This window comes from Anarhichas minor, unplaced genomic scaffold, assembly GCF_050575085.1.
Source record: "Anarhichas minor isolate MPS153535 unplaced genomic scaffold, ASM5057508v1 ptg000010l, whole genome shotgun sequence".
Taxonomy (NCBI): domain Eukaryota; kingdom Metazoa; phylum Chordata; class Actinopteri; order Perciformes; family Anarhichadidae; genus Anarhichas; species Anarhichas minor.
The window spans coordinates 17,005,418-17,025,537 of record NW_027466456.1 but is presented as its reverse complement, the minus strand read 5'-3'; the positions used below and the strand labels follow the sequence as shown (position 1 = coordinate 17,025,537).

Genomic DNA, 20,120 nt, shown 5'->3' with positions numbered 1-20,120 from the left:
AGAGAGAGAGAGAGAGAGAGAGAGAGAGAGAGAGAGAGAGAGAGAGAGAGAGAGAGAGAGAGAGAGAGAGAGAGAGAGAGAGAGAGAGAGAGAGACTATGCCTTGCATTTAATGCATTTTTTCAATCCAAGTGTAGTTAAATCAAGTCAAACTGAAATTGTATTCATTATGAGCGAGACAATAAACTATAACAAAACCAACAATCAAGGCACCTTGATTGATATAGTTTATTGTCTCGCTGAAAATGTCTCTGAGCATGTAAATATGTTTTGGAGTCAAACATTTTTATAACATCTTTATTGTAGTAAGCCTCACAAACATAACATCTGCATGTGCAAATACATTTTATCATGTCCATGACTGACTTCCTTGTCTGTCAACTACTGCCCCCATGTGGTATTTTTCAGAAACAGAGTCAATTTAATGTACAATTGCACCTTTCTGATGTTAAGACATACATTGCAGATTATATAAAGGCTCAAATTCTTCCAATTTTCAGTGCATACCAACACCAGCTGGGGCCTGTGTAAAAGCTCCCCTCTGCAATCTGCAAATAGAGCAGTTTTAGGAGTCTCTAACCCTAACTGTTTTTAATGTCAGTGTTGTAAAATTGTAAATTGAAAATGAATCCAAAATGAACGTGAATTCATCACGAGCCATGATAAATCACACCAAAATCAAACATCAAGGCACCAAAAACACCAAAATTCATCGTCGTCCAAGTCCATCTCTGAGCTCACACAAATGGTGTGAAACATCTTGTGGCAGTTGTCACATTGAACCCACAAAACCAATCCTTCTGGATCCTTTGGAGGATAAGGCTGTCTGCACCGTCCGCATCGCAAAATCTTCTTTTCCCATTTCTTCTTCTTTGCAGCTATGTGACCTACTCAGATGGGGAAAAGAAAAAACAGAACACGTGTGAGGAAATTGCTGAATTTTCATGGGTGTTTTACAAGTTAAGACTGTTCGGCATACGTACCAGTGGATGTTGTGGGTTCAGCAGTTGAGGAGGAGGAGCCAGGAGACGGGGGAGCTAGAGGCATGGAGGTCTGCCACAGGTTGGAAGCTGTGCATATGAAAACACATGACTTAGCCGTCTTGAAACGTTTACTGTTTTTATAATAGCTCAAGTTACCAACATATTAAAATGTTGTTGAATGTATTTTACATAGTTTTTACAGATTATATCAAGTATTTCTAACGAGAGGCCGAGGAAGGAGCTTGGGACTTGCTGTATGCTCTGCAAAATCATATTAAACATTAAAATAATAATTCTGAATAATGTTTGTGCATATATTCATTTGTGCATGTCAAAAATGAAACTTTACCGTCTACAATTTTATGATGCCGGTCATTGGAAGACAAGCTGGTGTTGGTTGGTGTGCTGCTGGGGCTGATTAAGGCGCTGTGGGATGCACAAGTGGGAACAAAGAGGGCTGAGGGGCCAGCAGCACCGCAACTGGTGTCTGGATGGGCCCCAGAGGGAAGGCGTCTTTTACGGCCGAGACGAGAGCCACCGGGTATGGTAGAGGAAGAGACTGCCAGGTCGGTGTCTTCCGCCCCCTGTCGCTTCACACTTCTGGCCTCCACTCTTGCTGCACTGTCCTCCACCTTCTTGATGACATCTGACATTTCCTGTGCTGTCAGCACGTAGGCACTTCCCCTGACCTTTTGGGTTTCACAGGTTTGGTTGGTTTTGGACAAGACATGGGCCAGTTCCACAGTTATTTGCCCTGATGCTACCAGCGGATGGGTGAGGTAGGGATCGGATGATGGAGAGGAAGGCGGACTCTCATGTGGGGGTAACCGGGAAAGGGGGATGTCTTTGACTGAACCCCTTTTGTTTGTGCGTGGTTTATTACCGTGGTCAATAATGTCTGGGGTCTGGGAGGTAAGGCGTTGGTGGTTCCGCTCCTTGAAATTAATCCACCAGGTTTGGCCGAGAACAGACCTGGGTTTGTGCGGATTACGATAATTATAAATGGCCAGAGCTTGGGCCACAACCTGATACTTTCTTTGAGGACACCCGTGATTGGCAGAGTACAAACAATACTCCACCAGCGAATTCTCATCTTCAGGGGTGAGAAGCTGGCTTTGGCCATAGATGCAATCAGTGGCTACACGTCCGCTGATTCGGTCCGACAGGCTAGACTTTGGGACTCCAAATTGCTTGGCTGCACGCCTTAGAGTTTGCCTGCCTGCCTGCACCTCCTGCATGGCCTGCCCCATGGCTTCTTTGGTCCATCTGGGCCTCTTACTCTCTCTCTTCCTCAGCTGCCGGATATTGGGCATCTTCTGCATATTACAAGAAATTAGTAATAGTACAATTCATGTCACGTCAACATTCTGATTACTGATTATTTATTACATAAAGAAAAACATCACCCTTTTCTTTTAAAATCAAGTGGCTCCTATGAAGATAAATACACACATGAAGACATATTTAAAATACCGTACCTACCTTTCTTTTATATTTGACTCCTTTCTTCCGCTGCACTTTTGTTCTTCTCAAGCATCACCAAACACAGAGCTGAACGACAAACACATGAATACATCCATGATTTAGTTAAATACATCCACCACTTAGATGATAAAGTAGCTTCTTGTTTTCACACACAATGCGCACTGTCACATTCATTCTCACACTCACTCAGTGCATGAAGTTCATCTATGATTACTATCATTTCACCTACACTTCTTTAAATACATTTGTGCTTACTAACACATCACCTACATATATTACACAGAACGTGGGAGAAACACCGGCTTTGTTTGTTGTTGCCCTGAGTCCGTGGTTAACGTTGGTACGGCCCTGTTAGTCTTCTCTGAGTGCTCAACTCTTTCACAGATATCTCGTCTCCTCTGTCCTAACCATAGACTGTTCATAAGAAGGGTCCCAACGCAGCCGGAAACAGACTAAGCTGGCTTCAAGACGAGCCAGTTGCAGCTAAAGCGATAGCTAGCTAGCTAACGGTACCTACGCGATAGCTGTTACGTTACTTGATGCACTCGTTACTTAAGGGGAAGTTAGTTAGTAAGTGTGGTCAGAGTGCTCTCTTCTATCAAGGTTTATGTTATAATATTCAACCATGTATATATGACGTTATGCATGTATAGAAATTAAATTACACACGTTGATTCATTGATTATACTTACTACACATAAATCCATGTTCGATGGTGGTTATGGCAGAGCGGATGTGTCCGACTCAGGATTATTACAGCAGCAACGGTGGCCGGCTCAGGACAAAATACGTCTATATTCGGGTCACGTCATTTTTTCAAAATTAGGCAATCTGAAAGGGTTTATCGCTCAACTGTAGTAAATACGGGGTGATGTGTAAATCTGGTATAGTAGCATTATTATTAATTGCAGTTCTATTCTTTGGACACTTATATTATATAGTTTTTAGGAATTGTTATTTTTTCTCTATTTTAATACTCTATAGTTATATTCCTTAGATGAGTGTTTTATTTCAATATTTTTTTCAAAGCAAAAATAGTAGCCTGCTTAGGAAGAGGCAAACTTTGTAATTGATTGTCCTGTATACAGGAAGTATGCAGTTTAATATCACCGCTTATTGAATTGATATTCGAAATGATCTTTACTTCGAACTTTTAATAAAATATAACGATATTTTAAAATTGACAACAGTACTGCACCCTATAGTGTTTACAAAGCCATGAATTGATGAGACAATACACAGACAAACAAAACAAAACAACAACTTCATAACAGAGGCGGATCCACGCTTTCCATTGTGACAGCTCGGTGGCAAGCAGGAACGTGAGCCAATGAGAGTGGAGAGTGGGCGGGCGCTTGTTGTTGTGGTTGACTGTTCACTTCCTGCTTGACAGCGTGAAATCAATAAGCTGCAGTAGCCGTGAATACTCTACACTAGGAGGAAAAGAGAAGAAACTAAGGACATGGCAGCAAAGTAGGTACTAAACAGAGAGTCTGTCACTTTCTTCCTTCACTTTCTAAAGACTCTCTAAGTTTAGCCCGTCTGTCACTACAGTGCGAGTAAACCGAAGAGGAAACGTGTTCATCTGAATTTAATGTGCACACCCTTTGCTGCTCACAAGACTGCGGCATGTGATACCGATTATAGAAACACTCTGCAGCCCTGCTTCAGTCCGACTGCCAGAGATGCAGGGGAAGCTGAATTCAACATTTAAGTTAAGTTCGTGGTTGGTCATGTTGCATGTGTGGCTCGTTTTATATAGTTGATTTAGGTATTTTGGTTATAAAGTGTTTTAACACCACATTTACCTTTATTGTACTGGTCATGTGAAGTCTATGGAAGTGTCTGAAAACCATAATGGCAATGCATTTGTGAATTCATCACATGTGAAATGCTGTATTATTACATGTGATGCAGGTTAAAGTTCTTGATTAATTGTTTAGTCCATCAAAAATATGTTAATATGTTAGTGAAACAAAATACTATTTACAATTTCTCCAAGTCCACAGTGATGTGTTTTGTTTAACCAACAGTCCAAAATCCAAATATATAAAATTTGCTGTCATATATGACCAAGGAAAGCAGCAAAAAAACTCACATCTGATATTTTCTGTTCATCGATTAGTCGACCAGCAGCTACATTACATTAAATGGATGTTTTCACATGTCTTGCAATCCAAATGGGATATCTGAAAATCCGATGTGCCTGTAACATGTGAACGCATCTCAAGTAGAATGTCAGAAAACCACAAGCCTACATGTGGATGTTTTTTTTTAATGATTGCAGGTGTCCTGCTTGATGAGGCCTTCAAGAAACCCAAACAAAAGAGGAAGCAGCAGTCAGTTAAATATCCATCTTTGAATAAAGCCTCTCTCCAAGACGCGGACCAAACATGGTGCACGTCTACAACTGCCATCCTTTCTCCTCACAGCAGATAGTACAGGTAGGTTGATGCGGTCTGATACTTACTGATTCAAAACAAAAAAAGCTAATTATCCAAATTCTGTTGTTTTGTGTCTGTATCAGGTCCTAACTCATCCACCTTCCCTCTCTGTGTCTCAGGTGGAGCAGCAGCCTGGACTGATCTGCTGTGGAGGTGGAGCGCTGTTCGTGGTGGCTACTGGAGGATGCAAGGTTACCCTTCAACATATGTATATTTATAAACCATAGTCCTGTGAAAATAAAAACTATACTTCGTTGGTAGAACATATGATACATAATGAAATGTTATCCAATAATTATAAAGAAAGCTAATATTAACTCGTATATATATATATATATATATATATATATATATATATATATATATATATATATACACAGAGGATCAGTGCAACCTCATAAAAGAACACATGTTAATGTCTGCAGATTGTAGGAATACTCTTGCGTCACACAAGAGGTAACATTTTGGAGATGAAAGGTTTCAGCAGGTTACTGACTCTGTTGTGTTGTTGTGAACTAAACCAAGGTGGAGGCCTACAATGTGGAGAAGGATGGCTGCCCTTTCATATGTCGCTTTGCCACCATGGGCACCGTGAAGAGCATCCAGCACAGCACGATGGGTAAAAAGCATGACCTCTCGCCTTTTGTCAGCCTCCCTCTCTGCAACAGCAACTGTATCAGTATCAGTTTATTTGTCGTTGACTTTATATGTGAGCGAGGCAGCCGGCAACATTAGTGATTACGGCGTGAGCTGGAGGGAGAAATACATGTTGCACCCTTGCTTTCCTTTCTGCCTCCCCAGGGGATTACCTGGTGACCATAGAGGAAAAGAACAGTGCCACCTACCTGAGAGCCTACACCAACTGGCGCTACCAGGTACGCACTTAATGTTGTCGTGCTGTGAAATGTAAGAACATGTTCTTTTTTTTCTCTTTGATATGATATGTAACCTTAATTTAAACCATATTATCTAAACTGCACTAGAATAAAAACGTGTTCATACTCGTACTCAGAAATGTGTTTCTGAGTATGAAGCTTAATAGTTAGTTTATTATCCGTATATATCTACTGCATTATTCATTTCTTTACTCCATGTATTTTGATCTACTTGTTTCTTGCTCTCCATTCAGGCGGAGGGGAAGGCCCGTGTCGGGGTGCGTTTGTTGGGCCACCTGCTGCGTGGGGCGTCTGTGCGGGGCGGAGTGCAGATGGAGATCATCGAGATCCCTCTGTCGGAGCGCCCTGTTGCCGTGGCGTGTTGCTCGGTCACAGGAGACCTTCTGGTTGGCTGCGAGAACACTCTGGTTCTGTTTGCTTTGAGGAGACAGAACCAGCAGAGTCTGGTAAGAGTCCACCTGCTAATCTGGGCGTTTACCTCCTCTGTGGACCTTATTTAGATTATCTCAATTCAAAGACTGAAATAAGGTCGCATTTTTACTTCCTTAATATGATGTTATTCCAGAAACAAGTGGCCGTGATGACTTAACATTTTTGTGATGGTTATATTGGTTAGAGTTAATGCTCAGACCTGCCAGTGCAGGGAAGTGACCGTTTCCCACAACATTAAAATTCAATTTAGTATTTAAAGCCTTCAAAAAGTGTTAAAATATCAAATGTAGTGCATTTAGTAGAAGTTGTATTTTATCATCAGGTTTATCTCTTTTATATTTATATATATATAAAGCATCTAAACAACACAAGGGAACTCTTATTGATACTGTAAATGTTACAGTTAATTCATCTTTCTCTGTGAAAAACCCAACAGAATCAAAGTCAGCAGATGCTTCCGAGCACCTGGACGAACTCTCAGCAGAGTTCCAGTCAGAGTCAAGGTAACTCAATCAAAGTAACTCACATACTTCATAGTAATGTTCTCAGCCTTTATACATGTTCACAGATTATTTGAATGAATTAATTTGTATTTCTGGTTTATGACTAGAATGTAGCACTTCTATGTGGCATATACTGACCTGCTATCTCCTGCTAAGGAGAAGACATAAAGCTAATCTGTCCTCTTTGTTTTCAGGTCAGATCACAGGTTCAAACCCGAATTTCCTGGATTTTGAACGCTCAGTTATTCTGCATCTGCCAAAACTCAAGCCTAAACAGGTACTTCTTCAATTTGTCTTTTTTTACTCTTCAGTTGAATTAGCTGTGTTTTCCTCATAGTTCAATCTGTTTATCTGCTACAGAGTTGTACCAGTAAATAAGGCCCATACCAACTGGTCTGGTTTCTGTTGTTGAGTTTTGAGCGTGTACATAATCCCCTAATTAAATATAAGCCATAACAACTGTACACAACAGTATAACTACTTCATTGATTTGTTAAACACAATTATTATAATCCACACTAAATGTGCTTTCTATTTGTGTCAGATACTGTGCTATGAATACAAGCAAAAATATCAGTTCTATATCCACATTGTGTTTTCGGTTCTCATGTATTTATTATCTTAATAACTGAAATATCGTGGTGATCAGCAGTTGCAGCAGTTATAAGTTGAACTGTGTCTGGAAAACAAAATATAATAAATAGAGGAAAAATCCTCAATCGTTCTTTTGATGATTTAACAAACATAGGACGCATTTACTTTTGTTTAGGTATTTCAGAAGTTCAAACTATTAAAATCGACCTCCTCTGACCCCTAGGTGGCGCTGTGTGGAGTATATGTAGCAGTGCAGGCGGAGCTGGAAGTGCTGGTTCTGAAACTGGACGCATCCTCTGAACCTAAAACCCTGGAAGAATCTTTAGACGCAAAGAAAAGTCAGTGTTTGTTGCCCTCTTTAATGATTGATGCCATCTCTGTCTGTTTTTGATTTAGTTTAGTTTACAGACCGTAAGAAAGCATAGAGTCTGAAAGAATGTTTTGAGTCTTGAGTTTGGGTTGGTGACGGGTTGCAGTGTTTGTCTGCTGCAGATCCAGAGAATTAGCTTTTGAGTTGGTCATTATGTTTACTGGGACTTTTCAGAGAAAATGTCACCTCACACTAAGCTTTTGTGTCTGCGTACTTGAGTGCAGCAGACCATCTGGAAGACCAGTCTGACTTTCAGGTCCTTCCGAGACACCAAGAGTTGCTCGGTGATCGAGCTAAGGACTGTGACATCCCTGTCAGCATAGAAAAGACCGGGCTGGAGGACAGTACACGACAGTACACACAGTCTTATGTTCTCTTCAGGTGTGTACGTGTATATCTGAGGACCATTTGGACCCTTAGATATTTACAGTGAGCATATTTTTGCTATGTGAGGTTTATTTAACTTGTGTCTCTTCTCACTTGCAGGCGTTTCACTCCAGACTTCTTCCAGGGCTGCAGTGTGGAGGAGACTCAACTCCACTCCCTACAGCTCTACCCGCTCTTCACCAGTCAGTACTATAATACAGCATGAGATACAGATATGGGTGTCGGTACAAAAGCAGCATATGTTGTCACAGGAACTGGGGTTACTACTCAACTTCCATGTAGAACAATATTTATGGAGCAGTAAATGGAAAGATTTCCATCAAACCATTAATATATTCAGACCAGTTTCACCTTAATATAGTTGCAGCAAAGCCGTGCATAACATCCACTGCAACTTCCATCATTCTGAACAAATTATAACGTTTCATCTTCACCTTCAGGTCTGCACTGGTTATCAGTGAAATCACACATAATTCGAGGATATTCATGAAACATTTGGGCTTGATTTGTAAATCATTATCAGTGGGCGGGTAAGCTCCAGGAAAACAGTTGAGCTTCTTCAGTAAAAGTTGGTTAATATTGGAAATGGGTGAAATTATGTCATATTCTTTCACTGGTTATACAATTTCTAAGTTTTAGGACTCAATAACTGACAAAATAACTGTGTACATGAATTGGATACCACAACATCAGAACACTGTTTCTGTATTTCTCTCTGTCTTGCTCGCTCCAGGTAACCAGTCGGTGTCTCTGGAAGAACCATCGTGCATATTCTGCTTCTTCTCTCTCCCCTCCGCCGGCTACCTGTACAGCCTGAAGGGTGGTGTCGAGCTTCTCTCGGCCTATCAGTATCCAGAGAAGGTCCTGAAGGCGGTGCTGACAGACCACCTGTTGCACGTCATAACAAAGTACGTCCGCAGTCTGATTTAATATGGAAATCCGATCATCTTCGCTGGATCACAGCTTGTAAAAACATCCATGTCTTGAAAAACTTGACTTACTTTTTTTCGTACAGTGGGTTCGTACGAGTGTGCCACGTCAAACACTTCTAATCTCAGATAACTGTGTAAATGAGCAGCATAAACACGATGCATGCCCACTGTGTGTAAATGAGCGTGTGTTCATGATAATTGTAAATGAGCTAATTAACATCCCAATAATACCATACAAGTCTACGCGTTAATTGATGAACACGTCAAGTTTTCCTAAATCTCCTAAATCACCTGTCAACTCACAAATCACTTGCATGAGGCCCAATGAGTCTTGGATGGAGTATGTTCTTGTTTGGCATACCAGTAAGTTTTATCTTGATTCCTGTGTGTGGCCGGCAGGAATGCATTGCAGTGTTTCACCGTGCGCTGTGCAGCAGTAGCAGCCAGGATTGAAGACCCCTACATCGACAGCACCATAAAGGTATGAGCCTCACCTGAATACCTTGCTCTGTGGCCTCTCGATTGATTTACTCCCTGATTCAGTCTCACCACTCTCCACTCTGTGTGCGTTTTGAAGGCCTGTCCACCCTGCAGCCTGGAGGTGTGTGCGCTGAGGATGCAGCTGTTTATTGGTCTGCGTTCAGTGTGTGTCTACGGCCGCCATGTTATCCTGCTCTCCACCGCCGACTCAGAGACACCAGAGGAGCCAGAACGCACCATACAACGCAGAGGCCTGTAAGTCTCTCACACACGCATACAATACACAGAGTTAAACACACACAAACACGCTTGACTATGATAGTGTGTAGATCATACACCTTTCATGTCATCAGATGCCTCCCTGCGGGTATCAGAATACCTTATCATCACTGGTGATGTGTGTGTGTGTGTGTGTGTGTGTGTGCAGGCATATATGCATTTATAAACCTGTTTACTGTGTGTGTATGTTGTTATTTTAGTGAGTTGAAAGAACACACCTTGCTGACTGGTATTTTCCTGGCGGTGGGAATCGATCCCGCAACCACGCCGGCTCTGGAGAGCCTTCTTTCACGCCCCTTCCTGTAAGACAAACCCCAAACCACCACCACAGTCTCAGTTGTCACTTCTAGGCCAAGCTGCAACGCCAGGAAACCCTTGAAGTGCTAGTTTAGCGGATGATTGTTAACCAAATCCTTATATCAGCACTTATTTAAAGGGAGATTCTGTTTTACCTTTAATGTCGCAGAATGAAAGGCTTTTTTTTCTCATTGAAGCCCCTTTTTGCATTTTTCGCTGAAAGCTGTATTCCTAGCTGCAAGCTGCTGGAAATTAGCCTGAACTGGAACATCGGTGTTGCAGGTTTTTCCTAATACATGACAAAAACAAAAAGGGGACCTTCGACATGTTAAGCTATTTCTTTGCCCTCATGCAACACCGTCAGGCTAACTGTTTAGGGGGCATAAAGGTACTACTTCGTTTGAAAAAGGAGGGAAGTAAAGGTACTAGGATTTTGCCACTGTAAGCTGCCTTGCATCAACATAAGTCATCAAATATTCATTAAGTCAAGTTAACAACCGCAATGTTTCACAAGTAGCCAGTTTACAAGCTAATTTCAAACCGTTAAAAGCGTTCCAAGTTTTCATTTCGGCCAATGCGTTCCACCTCTGTTGCTCTTCACACGGACTGTTTACCTGCATTTCAACCGAAACCTGCTCGAACGTGATTGGTCAACACTACTCGGACTACAAACCGAAAACCGGAATGCTTCGGATACCAAAATCTTGTCCTGTTGTTTATAGAGATTATGGTGAAGTAAAGTATACGACGAATAAACGAAGATAAAACCTATTAAATATTGACGTGGATATTGAAAATCCACAACTTTACTTCTTGATTATATTTGAAAGCAGCCATTTGTTTGCATTTGATTAAAAAATGAAACATCTATGGTCTGCAAATGCCTGGTACGTATTTTCTTGAGTCAAGTTTCTCCATATGGCAATATACTAAAACTCTCAAACAGCCAGTCATTTCAGCCCGTGGTTAGTTGATGTCTGTGTGCCTTTGCAGTTTGGTCTAAGAGTGACAACACTTCCTGTTTTAGTTCCTACACCGATCCAACCATAACCTCCCTAACGGTCCTAGTGTGTGTGACTTTTTGATCACAAACTAATTATCTTAACCTAATAATCCAGCTTTACAGTACAGATTTTTAATAAAATGTATATATTCTTATTGAAATGAAAATAAGTAATGCATACCTTTATAGTTGCATCTTAAGGATTTAGATAATGGCGCTTTCTCCAGAGCAATTTCTATAAGTAATTCAGGTTTGGACATCGCTGTCATCCGTGACACCCTCACTGAGCGGTTCTGGACACCCACACTGCCAAATATAAGCACAAGTCTTTGACAGGTAATGGAGGAACACCCAAAAGTCCATATCTGGTGTCAGTCTGCTCCTTGGATGGTCCAGGTTTGAATGTAACTTTGCAAAGATGATTCATAAAGTATGCTGCTGAGCAGGGCTTGTTTTATTGTAAGTTTAAGCGTGGTGACTAAACACACATCTTCCAACGATCATCCCCGTTTCCCGGTTTAACGTTGAAAGTTATAAAGGGTGTGTGATTGGTAAATCTACAGGTTTGAGGCCACGTCATGACGTGTGACCAGCATAACACACACACACACACACACACAAAGAATTACCCATCATGGCCCCAGATTACCTTCTTACCATGTTAACCTGCTCACTAACATTTTACTAACTGTTTGTTTGTTCATGTATAATATAATAATATGTCTTAGTATTTGGCAGTTAATGTACTGTATTATATAGGAACTGTACCCCAAAGGTTGTTCTTCATTGGGAGTGTGTTGGTGATGCAGACGGTAGTATTTCTGGTTCAGTAGTTCCAGTAGTAGTTAGTCAGGAAACGGAAGCAGGAAGCATTCCTCCGCTTGGTTCATGGAATTTAATGTTGATGAAATGTTAACTATACTGTTACTGTTCACCACACACATAAGTATAATTGCACGTACATATACCTTTTTAAATACATTTACTTACATACACCCATATTCTACATTAGTCTATTGGAAACTGCAGAGAACTATTGACATGTTTAGGAGTTATATCATTCTATAGCTTTAAAATGACTTTAGATAGGAAATATTTCGTCTGAATGCCAGTTTCTAGACTCCAGACTGGAGCTTACTCAGCACATGTTTACATTTTTACTCTCATTGTCCTTTCTTGTTGACAAACGTTTTTCCATGAATCGTGGGAACTTCACTTTAAACAGATTTTGTTATCGGCTAAACATCTACTCTGTGAGATAAGACTTAGAGATTAAGCGCATCGCTCTGTTTGATTATTCTCTCTTTGACCTCTGACCTCAGGAGCAGGAAGTGGACAATCTCTTCCCCCAAAGAAACCAGCGCTGCAGGACACGGATGGAACCTCTACGTGGTCACCACCGTCTCCCCCCTCACTCTTTACCAAGAGATGGTAACACAAACATACCCACTTCATTGACTGTGCAAAAAAAATTCCACTTTATCTGAATGTCAGTTGTTGTATTTGTGTTTATATTCACAATTATTAATGATAAGCATGATGGACTAAAGAAATGAAACCAAAATAAATAGAGAAAAGGGAAGAAAAAACCCCAGAAAAACATAAAAAGTACATTAATATATGTATCTGCATTGCAAAGTCTATTTTCTCAAGTCATTCCAGCTGCAATTCATTCCTCCATTCTCTGTGAGTCAGGTTGAATACAGCCAGCGGTTTGCAGAGACCAACCCGCAGCCTCAAAGCCTTCGGCACCTCCTGAGTGAAGCTCACCTCCTCCTCCGCACCTCCTTACTCCAAACGTCAGAGCAGCAAAGAAACATCGAGGAAGACGCCGTGCTGTCTCTGCAGACCGATGCAGACGGACCAGCTGAGAAACAGACGGCTGTACAGACAGACAGTCAAGAACTGGAAGAGGCACTCAGGCAAAACTGTGCACAGCTGGGAGACTGTTTCAGCAGGTAACACACATGCACACACCTCGCAAAAGGACAAATATTGAAAATAGTGGAAAATGGCCATTACAATGTTCAAGATTCTTCAAATTGCCTGAATGTTTGGTATTTCTTTCTTAATATATTATTTATTGATAATCAGAAGTGCTGTTGTTGCTGTTGGTAGACTTTAAGATATTTCGGTAATAATTCTATGCTTTTCTGTTCTGTAAGGGGCAGTCAGAAGGACTGCCACCTGGCTCTGCCGTACTACAGGATGTCTGGTCTGTCAGTTACAGAGATCATGGCAAGGAACCGGCCGCTTCCCAGCAGCCCTCACTCCTACGGCCCTGGCTTCCTCTTCTACCTGAAGCATTACCTGTTAGAAGAAACGGAGCAGATCCTCAGTCAGGTAAACACCAACATAACCATAAAGCTTCACATGCTGCTTGTATCATGTGAGGCTTATAGAGATGTGTTTTGAAGGTACCATATGGAATACATTAGTTTTACATTTACCGTATTTTCCGCACTACAAGGCGCACTTAAAAGCCTTTAATTTTCTCAAAAAACGACAGTGTGCCTTGTAATCCGGAGCGCCTTATATATGGATCAATTGGTTAATTGGTTGATCCATACTGGTTGTACACGGCGCTCTGTCAAAATGTTTCAGTACGACTGGTAAACTACAAAGCCGCACCGCGGTAAACACCGGTACTGTGCTTACTCCTAGTCCAACACCACTTGTGTGTATAAAGACCCCAAAATGGCACCTTTCAAGAGACACGCTTACGACGCTGAGTTAAAACTCGTTTTATACGTAAGTTGAACAATTTCGAGAGTTACTATATTGTGAATGCACTAACGTTTGATTTAGTGGTATCAGACTGTTTCTTTTACGTGTTTACTGAATCAGGGAAAAGTTCCCCTCTACGTTTAAGTTACCGTATTGTGAATGAAATCAAAAATCAATAAAGTTTGACTGAATGATTTATCTGACTGTTTTGTTGACATTCCCTTTAGCACAGCTCCATCTAGTGGATGCATAACGCAACCCCAGTCAAACGTTTGACTGTAGTAGCTTCTATTCTATGCGCCTTATAATCCGGTGCGCCCTATATATAAAAACAGTTCTAAAATAGGCCATTCATTGAAGGTACGCCTTATAATCCGGTGCGCTTTATAGTGCGGAAAATACGGTACATTAAATACTGTCAGTTTCCATCTGCTTCTGTGCACTCTAACTTAGACATTCACAGCCGAATTTCAATGTTCATGTCTTCAAAAAGTCTCTCCTCAGCTTCAGAAGTCTATAATACGAACCATATATTGTCTCTTAAACATATAATTTAGTAATTATTCAAGTACGCTGTATTGTTTTTATAGTCATCAGTTTATCAGCTTATTTATTTGTGTTGCACAACAAAACGTTTGCCACCAGTTCTCCAAAATACAATGGTAAATACACACAGAAACTAAAGAAACATATTAATCATTTTTCTGCAGGAGGCAGCTGATGAGGTCATAGACATTTTCAGCCAATCAGAGCCCTCACAGCTCGTCAGTGTTTGCGCCAGCCCGTCCCTGATAAACATCAGTCCTGCCCAGACGCTGCGAATCTTACAACATCTGGAAGACACAGCTGGCGTGTCTGTTCCTTTGACAACCACCATGGCAACCATGATGCTGCGTTTGGACGACCTGCCACAGTACACACATCTGATTGAAAGACACGCTGAGGTTAGGTGTGTGTGTGTGTGTGTGTGTGTGTGTGTGTGTGTGTGTGTGTGTGTGTGTGTGTGTGTGTGTGTGAGTGAGAGAAGCGATGCTTCCTCGTGAAGAATAAACTGAAATATGTTTTGTTAACAGTATGTATATCATGTAACGGCATCTCGTAGATCGACAGTCCATCTCAGTAATCTAAAAATAGACACTTGCTCTATGAAAGCACATTCATATTCAACTAGATGATCTACCTTACTGCTTTGATAGAAACATGTATTAGCTCTATATTAATTAATTATCTGGACAAATCATTACAGTATTGGGTTTCAAAAAGTTTTTTTTTTTTTAAATGCAAATCGAAACATATTAATATGTTTTATGTCACACCAGTGTGTTTGCTTTTTGTAAAGTTTATATTGTTTGTTTAAACATGGCGCAACTTTCCTTCAATGTTTGCATTCAATAATTATTTAATATTTCAGAGGAAGAGGATGATACAAATGAATCAAGCGCTTTTGATACCATTGCATCAAATCATATTAGGAAGATTACTGAAACTGGTTGGACATGTCACAGCATATCCTTAAGATCCTTAAGTCGGGATGTGACATACACTGGCAGGAAATACACAGGATGTGATGCATTGATCTTGGTCTGAAAGGAGAAATACAATGTTGCTTGCAGATCACAGTTGATTGAGAAACATGTGGAATGGTAGAAACTGTATTTGTCTGATACCATCAAACATCCATTCAGGCATTCTGATCTTATTGCCTGGTTGCCACTGCTGTTTGAAGTCATGAAGACGTTGTACATTAGCTGATTTTAAGACATGACGCTTCTTTGTTTGCTAGGTCTCCTTTACAAAAACGTTTGATCGCACAGGAGCAATAAATAGTTGTACAACGTATATGTGAGTCATTCCAGAGGACTGTCTGTCTGTGTTCAGATGCTGCTGGTGTACGGGTTCATCGAGGAGCCGAGGCTGTTGCTGCATGGCAGAGGTGGAGGCCAGCACACACACATCCGTCCCACAGCGTTGACCCGCCAATTGGCAAAGTCCCAACCAGGACTGCTGGTGGCTGCCGTGGTGGCTTTACATGAAAACGACAAAGTCCAGCTGGAACAGGCTGATCACATATTCAAGGTGTGTGTGTGTGTGTGTGTGTGTGTGTATACGTGCGTGTCGTTAGCACCTGGTAATTCACAGCTAGGAGGCTACAAGGGAAGTCATGTTGGTTTCAAGCTTACAAGATATTTGTCCATTTTGATCCATCCTACATGTACGTGTGTGTGTGTGTGTGTGTGTGTTTGTAGGAGCTGGGCTGTGAGAACTGCTTACAGGTGGATTTCTGGGAGGCGATGCTCATGGCGTCTTCACAGGAAACTATCATCCAGGAACTTCTGTTCCGAGTGGCGTCTGTCTACATCGACCGACTGACAAATACAACCTCGGATACGCACACCAACGAACCACACACACCTTCAAGACGCAGGCCGCTGAAGAGCGCTGACGATCTGGTACAGTAGCTAAAAATGACTGCTGTTCTCTTTGTTTGGAGCTATTCAAGATTCCAATACCACCCTTTTATGTTCAGTTTGACTCTCGTACAATGCCTCGTGATGTTTCACCACCACCTTAATTGACTGACAAAAATGATCAGTGTCTATAACCAGCGTGATGTTCAGAAATGAGTCCATGTGAACATCACTCTCATTCACTAAGAGTCCCGCATGTTTGTGTGTGTCTCAGATAAACTCGTGCTCTCATTACGGTGCTCTGTACCCGTGGCTCACTGTTCTCAATCCAGCACACACCACCAGCTCACAACACCAGGAGGCGCTCTACAAACTGCAGGTAATCTGTCTGTGAACACAAGGCTGCTTCTGTATGTCATAAAATACGTTATTTCAGTAAGTATCTAGAAGTGTTATGAATAGCGGAGAGACCATCTGCCTTCAAGGTGTAAAATAAGACTTAAAAATTAACCAAATTAACAATTAAAATGATAAGATATTCATGGTAAAGCAGGGCCCGGCACTTTATAGACTCGTATACATACAACACTTAAATTACAAAAATAGAGCCACATTTAGTTGGAGTAAACAATACAACTATTTACAGTATATGTACAAAAGAAACATAATTTCAGTGTTTATACTGTATATTAGGGAAATACATTCATGGAGATTTGAACCCAGGATGAGAGGCAATGACAGCTGTTAGTAGAACTACAGTGCAATGACTCAAGACCTTTTTCTCGACCAAATGTATATTTCAAGTGCATCTATTTAACTTTTGCACAACATCGACCTCTGTGGTCACATGTGGCAATTATAAAAACACTTTGTGCCCTTACTACCATCGAGGACACAAAGGTCATGTCCTCAATACCTTTTCTTTCTGGGATTTGAGGATGTGGAGTACAGTTTAAATGTTATGTTTAAAGTTACACATTTTTAAAGGTGGATATCAATATTTTTTGGACCCAGTGTCTTTAAATTAAATGTTTTATAATCATACCAAGCAATAAATGAATGAATAAATACAACAATTAGAAGAAACCAGGAAACTCTCAGAAATAAAAACTTTTACAATATTGTCAGCCAAACTCAGGGATATACAGCTGTTTTTAAATTAATTCATCATTTTTTTACATTAAAATAATATATAGAATATTTATAAGAATCAAATATAGAAAAATATACAAGATAATAGAAAATCTGAGATTGTGAAACTACTTGGAAATAGTGCCTCAGTCTATCTAAAACCCTGGGTTTGGACCTGAACAGCAGCACACATAAATCCATCCATAGTTTGCTAACATTAGCCACCCTAAGCTACTGGTCATACATGCTGTGACGGCACACTTTTTAATTGTAAGACAAACATTGTGTTATGTAATATTTTAAAAGTAACATAGTCTTCCATTCCTCTACAACTGTCCAGTGATTGTATTCCTGTATCCATCTGCAGTCTCTCCTGTGTGGTCCGTCCCTGTCGGTGGGCTCCGTCGTGCCTCTGATGGAGCGTCTTTCAGAGGAAACCTTATGGGGCTTCAGCCTGCACCTCCTCTGCGCCACCAGAAGGGGGCAGTACGACGGCAGCATTGAAAAGCTGCTGGACCGATGTCCTCAGGCCATCATAGCCTACGCTAACCACCAGTTACAAGACAAACATATGGTTTGTACTGAGCAGTAGCCTGAACTGTCAAATGTGTTATGTTTTCACTCTGTTTCATGTCTGAATGTTTCTGCATTTTACAGCCAGTGATTATGAGAAGTGTTACCCTGTCTGTCGTGTCTAATCTCTGCAGGTGTTGTGGTGGCAGAAGCTGCTCCCAGAACTTTGTAACAGGACGAGAGCTGCCGCAGACAACAGCATCCTATTGGCTGCTCTCAAAGGTAGAAGCTTCTCTCAGAATACCATCAGTCTGTCAAAAGTACCCCAGTATCGTGTTTAGAGTTTAAGGTCACTTGACATAGTTTAGTCAAAGAACTTCTCATGTTTACCCAGCGTCACTTTTGACTTGACATTGAACAGAGTGACAATTTAGCTCTTTTTACTGATGACGACAATACCGAGCAGGTTAGATAACAATCTAAAAGAAAAGTCAATCGGGGCTGTTTCCACTGAGCACACTGTGGTCACAGGGTGTATCAAATGTACACATGATGGGAATGAGTTATGCTATTTCAATTGAACCACTTTTTAAGCCAACAGATAGATAGATAGATGAAGGATTTACTTTTCCCTCACCTCACGTTTATTACTGGCAGTAGGCTACAGAGAGGATGTCAAACAGCATTTAGACCTTCACGAAGGTAAATACTATTTACAGAAGATACAACTGATTAGCTGAATATAGAAAATACGATCAATTCAAATAATTTCATTCATTATATGTAGAAATGCAGAGCACAAAAGCATTAAATTATTAAATATATGGTTTGTACAGCAGAGTGAATCGAGTCAAGTTGCCCTGTGGCTAATGTCGGCTCCAGGTTTTGACGAGAATGATTGGAATAGAAAGACAACAACAAAAACAAAAAAAGTCAGAAAGTTGAGATCAGCTCTGATGTTGATGATTTTTTTTTTTATGGCAACATAAATGGCAACATTTTTTATTCCCATGCCAACAGAGACGCTGGTAGTGGTTGCCATGGAGACGAGCCCCACAGAGTTCCTGGAGCTGATGCCTGATGACGGCACCGCCTCGTACTTCCTGCCTTACCTGTTGACCTGTAGCCAGAGACGCCTGATGGCCTGAAACACACACACACACACACACACACACACACACACACACACACACACACACACACACACACACTACTAGGAATAGACGAGGACCAATGTGTCCGCAATTGAACTGCTGCTCCGAAGCAGTTGGGGATTCAGTGATTTGCATACTGGAAACATGCTGGCTCTCTAATCTCTATGCTGTCAGCACTTTGTTTGTCCGCAGACAATCACGTACAGGTTTTTGTATGTTTGCGATCGCACAAATACGTGACCAACTTTTGAGTAATAGGCAGATAAGTTGAACATTTAATCAGTCGCTCTGGTGATGTATCCTCTGTGTTTTTAGATGACAAAGTAGAAATGGAAGAGAATAGAATATGCAGGATACACAAGAGTAGACTACAGTGTATATAGAGGAAGTCATGCAGAGCACATATGGATCATAAAAAGTGCTTTCAGGTTTCCCTTCGGGTGCATGTCAACCTATATATCCAATATGCATCGTTTTTCTTGGATTTTTAGTTTGTTGTTTGTATTCCAATATTGCTTCACATTTCTGAGTTTTGTTTGCCACTTGCATTGTCATATTTGTATTATTTTAAGAATTAGTTTGTGTCTTCATGTGGGCCACTGTACTGTACTGTATGTGGTGATATAAACTTAAATGTCTAGCTCGTATGAAAATGTATTATTACTTTTTACAGTTTGTAGTCCTTAAACTAATCCTGCAATTCCTAAAACCAGGAAGTTGGTCAATTTAAAGCATTTAAAAGCTGCAGCGTACATCACCAGATTTCGTTCCGAAGCCATTTTTGATTCTGTGGAAAAAGAAAAAAAACTTGTTTTGTTTTTTTCTCCAACTCGCATAACCTTGGAATAAGCTTTATAATTTCACAAGTGTTGAATATGAAAACATTTTATGTTACATTATAACTGTCTTGACAGATTCTAATCAACCTTTTCTGTTGTGTTAAAACACCGTGTCATGAGATTCATCTCAGGAAAGCAGAAAACTGTCCTCTGAAGTATTTTTAGTTTTATCCAAATATATCTGATCCAAACTGCAAAAACTAGTCCCTCAAAATGTTTTGATGTTACCGTATTCTTCCTCACAACTTTCTTTCACTTGATTTT

At 40.8% G+C, this 20,120-nt stretch overlaps 2 protein-coding genes across 8 annotated transcripts; one reads left to right on the top strand and one right to left on the bottom strand.

The window, feature by feature from the left end:
* Positions 1–281: 281 nt before the first annotated feature.
* On the bottom strand, positions 282–3,246 carry LOC142947037 (uncharacterized). The gene is made up of 5 exons (XM_076088683.1): positions 3,160–3,246; positions 2,465–2,533; positions 1,332–2,298; positions 983–1,069; positions 282–886 (listed from the first exon to the last, which is right to left on the bottom strand). Exons 3-5 carry the CDS (start codon positions 2,293–2,295, stop codon positions 678–680), a joined length of 1,260 nt encoding a protein of 419 aa, XP_075944798.1. The 5' UTR covers positions 2,296–2,298; positions 2,465–2,533; positions 3,160–3,246; the 3' UTR covers positions 282–677.
* Positions 3,247–3,800: 554 nt separating this feature from the next.
* hps3 (HPS3 biogenesis of lysosomal organelles complex 2 subunit 1) lies at positions 3,801–20,056 on the top strand. 7 transcript variants are annotated; one of them, XM_076088436.1, is made up of 26 exons: positions 3,801–3,940; positions 4,022–4,182; positions 4,755–4,911; positions 5,031–5,102; positions 5,437–5,530; positions 5,713–5,786; positions 6,041–6,253; positions 6,676–6,742; positions 6,937–7,019; positions 7,560–7,674; positions 7,931–8,087; positions 8,193–8,275; positions 8,827–9,001; positions 9,425–9,506; positions 9,603–9,760; positions 9,985–10,086; positions 12,407–12,515; positions 12,780–13,042; positions 13,250–13,427; positions 14,522–14,755; positions 15,690–15,887; positions 16,058–16,261; positions 16,494–16,598; positions 17,718–17,924; positions 18,058–18,145; positions 18,884–20,056. In XM_076088436.1, the coding sequence occupies exons 3-26, from the start codon at positions 4,861–4,863 to the stop codon at positions 19,009–19,011; spliced, it is 3,240 nt and encodes a 1,079-aa protein (XP_075944551.1). In that variant the 5' UTR covers positions 3,801–3,940; positions 4,022–4,182; positions 4,755–4,860; the 3' UTR covers positions 19,012–20,056. The 7 variants fall into 7 exon arrangements, with proteins under 7 accessions (XP_075944551.1, XP_075944558.1, XP_075944554.1 ...); XM_076088440.1 differs by having other exon boundaries at positions 3,887–3,940; positions 4,089–4,181; XM_076088439.1 differs by lacking the exon at positions 4,022–4,182 and having other exon boundaries at positions 3,820–3,940.
* The last annotated feature ends 64 nt before the right edge of the window (positions 20,057–20,120 follow it).